At 42.5% G+C, this 11,535-nt stretch overlaps 1 protein-coding gene across 1 annotated transcript; it reads right to left on the bottom strand.

The window, feature by feature from the left end:
• Nucleotides 1-2,769: 2,769 nt before the first annotated feature.
• On the bottom strand, nucleotides 2,770-10,327 carry LOC111967718 (V-set and transmembrane domain-containing protein 4-like). Its single transcript, XM_023993005.2, is given in 9 exon segments — nucleotides 2,770-4,222; nucleotides 4,472-4,536; nucleotides 5,250-5,371; nucleotides 5,490-5,523; nucleotides 5,667-5,771; nucleotides 5,986-6,039; nucleotides 8,634-9,038; nucleotides 10,210-10,237; nucleotides 10,240-10,327. Coding segments are annotated over 9 exon segments (963 nt in total). The 5' UTR covers nucleotides 10,264-10,327; the 3' UTR covers nucleotides 2,770-4,096.
• Nucleotides 10,328-11,535: the final 1,208 nt, after the last annotated feature.

The raw sequence follows: 11,535 nt of genomic DNA, 5'->3' as shown, positions 1-11,535 counted from the left end.
TTAGTTGCGCATCTGACCCTTTCATTGTGCCATCTAGCAAGTGAGGAATGTGCCTTCTAGTGTGCCGGTGTAGTGATGGTTCTGTACTGCTGCTGCTCATTTCATGGCAAAGTTAACTTAACAAATAACAAATAACAGATACACATGATATACTTCTGCCAGGTAAGCCATTAACATTTAATTGAGAAGGTTTTGGGGAAAGTATTTCTGTCAACCCACAAGATGGATATGACATCAACTGGCTACACACAGTGTGATAGAAAATGTGAGCACCACACAGACAGACAGGGGCAATATTACTGTAAATTAATTGGCAGATATTGTGTTAGGTTTGGCTTTTTGAGCCAATAGTGGCTAACCATGGGTGGCATAATGTCAATGTGGCGTTGATTAGATAGTAGCTGGGAGCTTGCGGGGTCTGATACTTGTCAAATGGCATGTACTTTCAGAATTGTTTGGCGATCTACTCATAGCTGGGCTGCGAGCTACTGGTAGACCCCTGATTTACACTCGGTTTACTGCGCACTGCAATTCAGAAACGTCTGGAGACTCGAGATCTGATCATGTTTTTAAATTATTATTTTTTAGATGACTTCAGTAGTATCTCAATAGGGGGTGCTGTTTACACTTTGAAGATTTTTCGTTACCAAATTAAACTGCCTCGTACTCAATTCTTGCTTGTACAATATGCATATTATTATTACTATTGGATAGAAAACACTCTCTAGTTTCTAAAACCGTTTGAATTATTTCTCTGAGTGAAACAGAACTCATTCTGCAGCTCACTTCCTGTCAAGAAGTGAGATTTCTGAAATTGAGGTCTCTGTTCCAGGGTCGGTTTATAAATTCCCTTATAAGCTATGGGGCTACATGCACTGCATACGCCTTCCCCTAGATGTCAGTAAGCAGTGAGACTTTGAATGGAGCGGATAGCACCATCTGGGGGAGTATAAAACCTCTTGGAACGGAAGTACCGACCTTTTCGACGAGGCGCCTGACGCAGGAGGGAAACCGGCATGGCGTCTTCAAAAGCTTTCGGTTTAGCAGTTCTATATCTCCGGKTCTGATTTAATTTGTTTTTTGTCTTAAAAACTTCATAAGGTAGTTAATTTAAACCGACTTATAGCAGTTTATAGCAGTTTATTGCGATTTTCTGGAGTTTCTTTGTCAGGTGTTATCACGAGTTGGGCACCTCTCCGGTACATCGGCGTTAGCAGCTAATTTCTACAGGAGTAGAGGACATCTTTCAACCAAAAGACGATTGTTCTGGACAAAGGACCACTTGCCCAAGATTCTGATGGAAGATCATCCAAAGTAAGAGCTATTTATGATGTTAATTCGTATATCTGTGGAAAGATGTAAAATTATTTGTCCGCCATTGATTTAGGCATGGTCTCGCTGTAACGCACGCTGAATGTCGAGTAACGTTAATTTTAAAAATCTAACACAGCGGTTGCATTAATAACTAATGCATCTTTCATTTGCTGTCCAACCTGTATTTTTTWGTCAAGTTTACGATTAGTTATCGATTAGATTAGGTGCCTCTCCAAGATGGCGCCGGCCAGATTGCCTGAAATGTTGCTACTAATCACATTGTATAACCACGATTTGTGCTGCTAAATATGCACATTTTCGAACAAAACCTATATGCATTGTGTAATATGATGTTACAGGACTGTCATCTGATGAAGTATATCAAGGTTAGTCAAAAATTATATATCTTTTGCTGGATTGTTACAATCGCTAATCTTTGCTACTGGTAAACGGCTTGTGTTTCCGGCTATTGTGGTAAGCTAATATAATGCTAAATTGTGTTTTCGCTGTAAAACACTTAAAAAATCTGAAATATTGGCTGGATTCACAAGATGTTGGTCTTTCATTTGCTGTACGCTGTGTATTTTTCAGAAATGTTTTATGATGAGTATTTCGGTATTTGACGTTGGTCTCTGTAATTATTCTGGCTGCTTCGGCACTATTTCAGATTGCAGCTGCAATGTAGAACTGTGATTTATACCTGAAATATGCACATTTTTCTAAAAAAACATATGCTATACAATAAATATGTTATCAGACTGTCATCTGATGAAGTTGTTTCTTGGTTAGTGGCTATATATATCTTTATTTGGTCGAAATTGTGATAGCTACCTATYCAGGAAAAAAATGGTGGGAAAAAAAAGTTGTGTCTTTTGCTATCGTGGTTAGCTAATAGATTTACATATTGTGTCTTCCCTGTAAAACATTTTAAAAATCAGAAATAATGGCTGGATTCACAAGATGTGTATCTTTCATCTGGTGTCTTGGACTTGTGATTTAATGATATTTAGATGCTAGTATTTACTTGTGACGCTATGCTAGGCTATGCTAGTCAGCTTTTTTACTGTGGGGGGTGCTCCCGGATCCGGGATTGGGACCAATTAGAAGTTAATATGAGTGCAGACCAGGGAGGCAGACAGTTGTCTTTTTGTGGGGTGTATTTAAAGTCACTACCTATGGTCCCTCTGGAGACCTGTCACACTACTCTCATTTAGTCACACTACTCTCATTTAGTCTCTCTCTCTCTCCTTACCCCACCTTCCATTTCCCCAAATTAAGCAAATATGGAGGTATGGTCAAACCACAACATCTCTAATTTGTCTTCTACTTGTTTATTTTCCGTTTTTCCCTCGTCACATGTCGTGAATTACCATTGACTTTTCACTGATGTGATATCCTACGGAGGTTTGAGAGAAAGCACAAGGACAACACGTGATTAATAACCACTGACCATCCTTATCCGCTTGATGTTTATACAGCACATGATACATATGATACATTTACATACACAAACGCTCGTACGTCAATTCAAATGACAAACAACAACAACAACACCGGAGCTCGAAATGGAATGGAGCGGAATGTTGATGAGTGCGGAGGACGGCACTCTCTGCTTGAAACAAAGTGCAGAGGAAAAGTGCAGAGTTCAGCGTTCACACATGGTTCTAGTTAGTGGTCCATGCAGTGGCCTCCCATTAAGTCCAATGTGGTTTGGAGGAGACTTTCATATATTTTTTTTCACAGTTTAAAAAGGTTTTCTAAAGTTTCTCTCACCCCAGGGAAGTTTACTTTGAGTCATTGTGTAGATTTGCATCGATAGATTTAGATAGGGTTCGTTGAGGTCAATGTATGTGGGAAGGATTTGGTTTTTCCTGCATGGATTCGTCTCAATGCACAATCCCACCCTGGGGATTATAGATATATAGATCTGCATGCATGATAGAGAGAGAGATGGGGGAGGGCATGGTTATGGTGCCTAGATGTCTGGCGTTTCAAGTTCACTGGGGGAGAAAGAAAATCCTGGTGTTTTGCTCGCTTTTCCATGGTTCAATCCAAGGGGTCATTAAACAGCGGAAAAAATTCACTAAGCATTTTTACACACATTTTAAATTCACTGAAAAGTTAAAACCAGACGACAAATCTCAGCTGTTGTACAGATCTTGAGAGATACCGATATGGCATTTGGTCATTGGCGTAGTTCTTATAAAAACTACAAACAAAACAACCATAATTAACGATGTGCTATGTGCTATGTAATCTTCAGGTGAGAGGTATACACTGGTGCTATAAACAAGTGAAACCAAACAAGGCCTTTAGTTTGCAGCCTGTTAAACTGCTCCATCACAGCTGATTACAGCTGATCACAGCTGATGACAGTGTGTCCCTAGAGCCCGTTGACTTTGGCACCAGTTGAAAGCGCTGGCGTGATAACGCAAACTTATCTCCTGAGGGCAGGTGGCTAATTGTTGCCTTAATGTCAAGCTTTGCAGCTGCAGTACTGCAGTAATTACATAGCGGAACATGACAGACATCATGCAGATGTTTTGGGGGACAAGGCATTTGGGTTGAACATTTAAAAAATATAAGAATATAAGATGTCTTATGTAAAATAAAAATTCAACATTTCAAAATAGAAAACACATTTGTATCTCGTCTAATTTGGGCTTTGTAAAGAAAAACTACCTCCCACCATTGACTGAAATACACAATATGAAACAATAATACTGATCATAAATATAACATGTACATGAGCTACAGCCTAAAGATATTAGTGGTGTGTTTCTCACACTTGCCTCTCCTTAAAGAGGATCTCGGCATATACAGTCCCTGTGCACGAGGCTTTGTTGTCCGGCAGAGGCTTAACCAGCTCCAGCTCTGCATAAGTCAGGCTTTCCTCTGCAATCTTCGGCTGCAAGGGACAAGGAGAAAAGAAAGCGTGTGAAGACCAGACTCGTAAATTGAGTTATTCATGTTGCGTCCGTTACAATATGATTCTGGACAAAATGACCTTGGGATAGTAGTCACATACACATACAAATAAAATAATGTCAAACTTCAAGTAAAACAACTTGAAGGAATGTTAGATTTCTGGACAGCCCTCGACATAAATAATGTACCTGTTGCKTAACACCTTGTACGTAAGAATCGGGAAACTTACTAAGACCACTTTCCTTGGCTGCGCCTTTAAAAGTTTGGGTTTTCGGATTTTGTCTGCAATGGGTGCTGTGGAGGAATGAAGTGATCATTATGCAGAGAGGGAACACATTGTCTGTGTAACAAGAAACATGTCCCCCCCCCCCCTCAAACCAAAACCCAGAACCACAAYTGTCTCCGTCCACAATGTTTACATGCCTCTCCTGTCATTGAATAGTGATGATTTGGAAGCAGACATCAAAGCAGAGTTGAACACACATACAATGCTTTAAGTATAGGCATTCAGACTACTACGACACGACCTGAACTCCTTATGAGACAGACGAATCGCGTGAAAACTGCCAAACCTATTCATCTCAAGGGTGAACCAAAATATTATCATCAGGAACAAATYCTACTTAGAATCTGCTGTCTTGCATAATAAGTTGACCATAAACAGTGCACTATTTCTGGAAACAGACTGAGAATTTGCTTCGCTCTTTGGCCAGTTTCTCTATGCCAGCACATACAGTACAGTCTAGTGTAGAACCATATATAGACTCAAAAAGGTACAGCCTGATGGTAGCAAGTAGAAGCAATATCAGGAATCTAATATCAGAGAATCAGACACAGTGTTAAGTATACTCCTCTATGATGGTCACTTTAACCCCATTCCCTCCCCCAGGCCACATACCCAAAGGTGGGTATGAAGACAGGCTTCTACGTTTCTAAGAAAACATCCCGGTGTGTAAATATGGTACAAATGTGATGGATGTGATGTGCCAGAGAGGCTGTCTGTTTACCTTTAGCTGGTATCTCTGGTGGTATCTCGGACTGCTCTTTGCTACGTTTCCTCCTGTACCTCCTCTGCTTTTTGGGCAGGGCAGGAGACACACTGACTAGACTGGTCACCGTCTCCCCTGAACTGCAGACAGCAGACAGATATGTTTATAGCAAAATTAGGTCAGATACGATTCTGTGTGTCGGCTACCATAGTATCTACAGTAAAGCTCACATTGTATTTGGATTGTAAAGAAGCCTACCTGTTCTGAGGGCTCTTGACCAAATGGTAGCTGTCTATAAYACAATGAGACGAAACGTTGGCGCARGATGGGGAAAAACATCCTGCCATTGTCATCAAAAACAGAGTTCAGCTCCATTCACTTTAAATGATCTGTTAATGTGGCCCAGACTAGTTATTTCATGGTGTGTTTACTTACCTTTTAACCTCTTCCTCTGTACATATTGGCAGGTCACCACCACGGTGAACATACACATGCACACCAGTCCCACAGAGCAGAGCAGCGCAGCGCACAGGTACATGTCTGGAACACACAAAACCACAAAAACCAACCAYATGAGTCATCCTTCAAGTCAGAAGACGTGCTACCCTGAAGTCCCATGTTTCCGTTGTTTTGACATACCCTTCAAAATATCCATGTCCACCCATTTAGGCATGCTTAAATGGGTGGACGTGGACATTGTGGTTGTGCTATTTCAGTACAAGGACAATGCAGAGCACCAGAGTCGTGTCCTTACCTTCAAACAGACTCCACAGACTCTCCTTGGCCTTGGTCACTGGTCGGACATGCACTGGAAGGAAACAAGGGAACGTCCATAGTAATCAGTGTGGCTACCGTTCCACCTGATTATACAGTGTACACAGTTTAGAAACCTCTAATTGCAGGTGGGTCGGCGTAGGATGACAGTATCGATGTTGTCCTCTCCTCCAGATTCACTTCCTGAATCACTGGCTCGTGGTAGCTAACACCCACCAAGCCATCCTGAAATACCCCAAACCGCAAGAAGCTGACGACAGCCAGGCTAGCCTCTCTCACCCACAGCAGCCATACTTAGCTTAGCTAGCCGCCAGAGCTAGTGGGCTGAAGCCCGGCTGAGTGTCTGCTTGTCCAGAGGGCTTACCCCTAGAGCATTTACCTCAGCGCTAAACCACCAGCACTTGCTTTAGACTGGGTCAACCATACGTATGTCCCACATTCAACTATTTGGAAACATTAGTCTGACATAGATGAGAGGAGGAGACTCGGCCTCTGGATTTTCTCCACATTTACATTTACATTTAAGTCATTTAGCAGACGCTCTTATCCAGAGCGACTTACYAATTGGAGTTTGTAAGTTGTGTACTAGTTGTGTTCGCCAAGTATGTACAACACTTGCTGTAAATATAGGTCACAAACTCTTTCGCACCTTCCTGTATCATTCCAGGTAAAGCCACTCTTGGTCGTGCATTTTTTTTGTTCAAAGATTAAGCGTAGAGTGTTGTGGCGCAGAAGACTTCTTTGCCATGAATCAGACATTGTGACTTGAATAGGACATGGTGTACTGTGCCAGACGGCCAGCTGCACATGCTGGAATAATATAAAGCTGCAGCACTGCATGCAGCCAAAGAAGGGTCTTTAAAAATGTCATCCATTTATGGCTCTTTTTGAATSGCATTGGAAACATTCAACCAAATTCACTCGCTGTTCAATTGATTCCATTCACATGTGCCCTCCCTTTATTTTTAATAGGAGGTCTATCGTATATATATCCTCACTTTGACCAGCACAGAGCAACGCGTATCGAATGAATAGCATCCCTAAGACAGATCTGTATTCGGTTTAATAAGGGATGAATACTGTCTTCCGCAATCAATGGACAAATTCAATGGGTCACGTTTGGGCTACTTCAGGGTATTAATGAAACTTAAGAGAGAAACAATAATAATAAGTGAATACTAGTACGTAGTGATAATCCATACAATCGTCATTACAAACGCCTTCAAAGCTTCCTCCACTTCATCACCTGCTTTCTCACTGCGACGCCTGTGAAAAAGTCATGGTGGCCTCATTCTCGGAGCTCTGTTTGTACACTTGCCCATATTAAACCCTGACCACGGAGGACCCAGAGTAATAGAGTACCCTGATGCTCCTACACTTCAACACAAACCACATCTGTTTCACCACATACATTTTTAAAAAGGCACAACATCTCCCAGCCCACGCACACGTTGTCCAAATATCTCAGGGTTTTATAGGGGTTTACACCAGAAAGAGGCCAACTTCATGCTGTTTTCAGTTTGCTTTCCCTAAACCATCAAACCCTATGGCTTTTTGGGTTGTATACCATAGCCTACCATATTCCTGGATTTTTGGGCAGAGTAGGATGTATGGCGTAAGACCAAAGGAATTGAGGCAGGTATTGAGCCAACGTGAAATCAACATAAATGTGCTAGCTTAGTAGTATTAGCTTCCTCCCTCTCTGAGTACATCTCAGGGTAAACTGACCTACCCCACCTAAAACCTGCGGCCCTCTGCCTCGCCAACACACGTGACTGMCTGCTTGACAATATACAAACCTGTTGAGCTATAGAAAAGGATCCAATTCGATAGCACCATTGGCGACATTTCAAACTAGCTGTGGAGTGAGGTTATGGCATGTTCTTATCTCGCTTACGTACTCACTACTACACAGTTGTCTATTCAACCAACCCCCTTCGACACCACAGACGCTCTGACGTTGGGGAGCCTCATACTACAACTATCTCTTGTTCTATCGCTCTCGAATTCACTCACTTCCTGCCACGATTGTATGTGTGGACAATACTTAGGGGAGGGAAACTCCTGGCAGTAGCCAAAGACAGTATCTGTTTGGTGGTGATGGTGCCAGTGTTCCCTTCCCTCTGGTGTTGCTCTAGTCTGTCTGCTCTGGCTCAGACTTGGCTATAACAGACAGTCAAATGTCACAGCCGGCACAAATTATTCCATGGAAAACGGAAAAAGCGGTTCAGTCTGAATTTACTCAAAGCACTGTAGTAATTGCTTAGAAAGTGAAATTGCATCTGCCTCGCTACTGTACATGCTGCTTAGATCCTTTCACAGAKTGTTACGTGCATCGAACTGGCAGAACTGAAGGGCAGACGTTGGCTTCAGAGACGAAAATATACTCCATCTTCTCGTTCCAGCATAACAAAGCCCTGCAACCACTAGCAGCCATGTCATGTATGGCTATGAAATATTGCTTCTTCTCAAGCTTGTTCAAAACCATTGAACTCCCTTCCACAATAAAAAAAAACCAGGACCTTTCATTGCACATGACACAATCTCCTCCTTCTCGAGACTGACGAATCCTAAATTAGGTCAGTTGTCTGTTACTGCACACAGTGCTACACCGGAATTCATAGTTACCTCTAAGCTCGGTGGCGGCCGTGCAGTTCGTTGACGCCTTCCATCGGCTCTGGTGCCTCTTGAACTCCTGCACGCGGCATATGTAGAGCCCTCGGTCCGCCACTGAGATGTTCATAATGAGCAGGTCGAAAATCTTCCCCTGCTTGACCACTGTCAGTTTCAGCTTAGGCCAGGGGAAGCTCTTTGTATAGTTCCCATAGAACCTGGCCTTTCTCATGTTGACCTTGGCGATGAGGAGCTCTTCGTCGCTGGAAGAATGCTCGGGCCGGAAGGTCCATTTGACCACGGGCAGGCTGCTGGAGCGTCGTCTCTGGGACACCTGGCAGGTCAGGGTGACGTTCTCGCCCTCCTGGGCCAACGTGAAGGGGGACGGGGTGATGGTGGCATTGATGGCCTGGCACACTTCTGAAAGATATAGCACACGCATAAAGAATATGTATAGAGATATAGATATGACATCAATACCCTTTTGAGCTGAACCCATAGGGGTTTTGGTTGGTTCATAGTGTGCAAAGGGTATAAGAGCCATCAAGAGCCTAAGCTGGTGTATGAAGACCTTGAAGGAGTTGGAAGAAGACATGTTGACCTAGATTCGTAGATAATCCTATCTGTTGTTCTGATTTTGATCAACAGTTAGATACACAGTATCTCTTTCCTACTGTATTTATGTCTGCGGGTGAGTCATCTGAAAGTGGTGTTTGGCTTAAGTGCAAGCATATGTCCATTTTAAGAGGAAGAAATATTACTTTATGGCCTCATTTATTCCATGACAAAAGCAACATCTGTTTTTTTCAACCTAGAGTCATTTCATAATCCTAATTTTCCACTAGCAGTAAGCATATTTCTGTGACACTCAAAGCCATGGAAACACTATATAAAAAGTCAACTATTCATTGCTAGACGAAAATGATKTTTTGRTAGATATATTTATTTAGCGAGAGTWTTAAGCTGCATCTTATGAAAGAGTCACCCAAAACTCACAATAAATGGGTCAAAAGCAAACTACAAACCTTGCAATGTTCATTTTCAACAAAAATAAGGGAAACCACCAATTTCTCAGTTTACAGTTCTTTTTCATCATTGCACAAAAAAGAAAGACTATGTTACACTTGCAATTGTCCTGTCATAACAACTTATTATTTCACTGCCCACTGTTCATTTCCTGATTCAAACGCATGTCATGTAGAATGTTTTTTCCAGAACACTCACTCGTTTAATAAAAAGTCGACTAGCCAAATGTTTCTCCAATATTTTTGATGACGATATGATAGCGTAGGCTCTCTCTCTCTCTCTCTCTCTCTCTCTCTCTCTCTCTCTCTCTCTCTCTCTCTCTCTCTCTCTCTCTCTCTCTCTCCTCCTCTCTCTCCTCTCTCTCTCTCTCTCTCTCTCTCTCTCTCTCTCTCTCTCTCTCTCTCTCTCTCTCTCTCTCTCTCTCTCTCTCTCTCTCTCTCTCTCTCTCTCTCTCTCTCAAACCATTTCAAAGTATTGCCAAATTTCATATCATGACATACTGACTTAAAAACACAATTTTCCTCGTGTAGCCCCGTCACCTAAATAGTCAAATAAAGTTGCTTACCGGCAATGAACACTCTAGTAAAGAGGAGATGATGACCACTGAAGAGATCTTCATTTTCCAGACCAGCAGGCTCCAGAAAAAAAAAGTTCAATGTTTCCCAAAGAACAGAGCCTCAGCTCAGGATCTCTTCCCTTTTTTTTTTTTTTTTACGCCATTTGTGTGTAATATGAAACTGTTTCTGCTTGGAACCACGCCCCTCGCCCCTCCTCTTTCACACACCCCACTTTACTCCTCTGCTTAGCAGAGTGTGGGAAATGGAATTTCCTGGCAGGAGGAAGGAAGGAGGAGTGTGTTGGGTGCTTTACTTTTGACGCCGACGATCAGCACTTCCAGCTGTGGACTACAGCAGAGCAGACTACTCTGACCAGTTTTGACACAACACACACCACACACACACACCACACACACACCACCCACACAACACCACAACACACACACACACCACACCACACACACCAACACACCACACACACACAACACACACACACACAACAAGCACACACACACACACACACACACACCACACACACACACACACACACAAATACAAACAACACAGAACACACAGACACACACAGAGACACACACAGAGACACACAGACACACACAGAGACACACAGAGACACACAGACACACACAGAGACACACAGACACACGGACACACACAGACAATGAGGGAGGATAGGGCAGCGCTGTCTCTGTCCCTGTCTCTGTCTGTGTAACTGGAGCCCACAGAGAATCTTTGTGCAGGACTTTGTGAGGGCAGCTCTGTTTTGGAACATAGTCGACTCGTCTCTTAGGGAAAGGCTTTATAGACACTCAAGAGTTTTGTTCAAACGTTCACACATTCACCCTTCTTTAGACAAAACAGGACTGCATTCATGCATTCACCATAATCCTTTCTATATTTGGACTTATATTCTATCCATGCTTGGATTGCTATTTCTTCATCCATCTCCTAGGCTGGAGTTGCAATCATCTTGGTTGTGAGTTTGATAGAAAATGCTGAGCTAGGCAGCATCCCCAGAAACTTTGCAAAAGTCTGAGAAGACACTATATAGAGCACTGTTACTGTATATTCACTGCCAAAGCACGTCTATGAAGGATACTTATAAATGCATCTGACGTTTGTGTAGTATTCTCTGTTACATACACACTCTCTCTATTTTCACTAGGGGGGGGGGGGGTTATAATTCTTACAGTGGTTTCAGGCTCTCAGCAATTAAGTGTTCAAGTGTTCCTATAAATCTAAGTCTATGTCTGTTCAACGGAAGGCAGTTAGGTCTGAGACTGACGTGGTTGCAGGGTAATTAAAGTAAACAGGGA

Source organism: Salvelinus sp. IW2-2015, linkage group LG8 (assembly GCF_002910315.2).
Source record: "Salvelinus sp. IW2-2015 linkage group LG8, ASM291031v2, whole genome shotgun sequence".
Taxonomy (NCBI): Eukaryota; Metazoa; Chordata; class Actinopteri; order Salmoniformes; family Salmonidae; genus Salvelinus; species Salvelinus sp. IW2-2015.
This window is presented reverse-complemented; position numbering and strand designations above follow the sequence as displayed.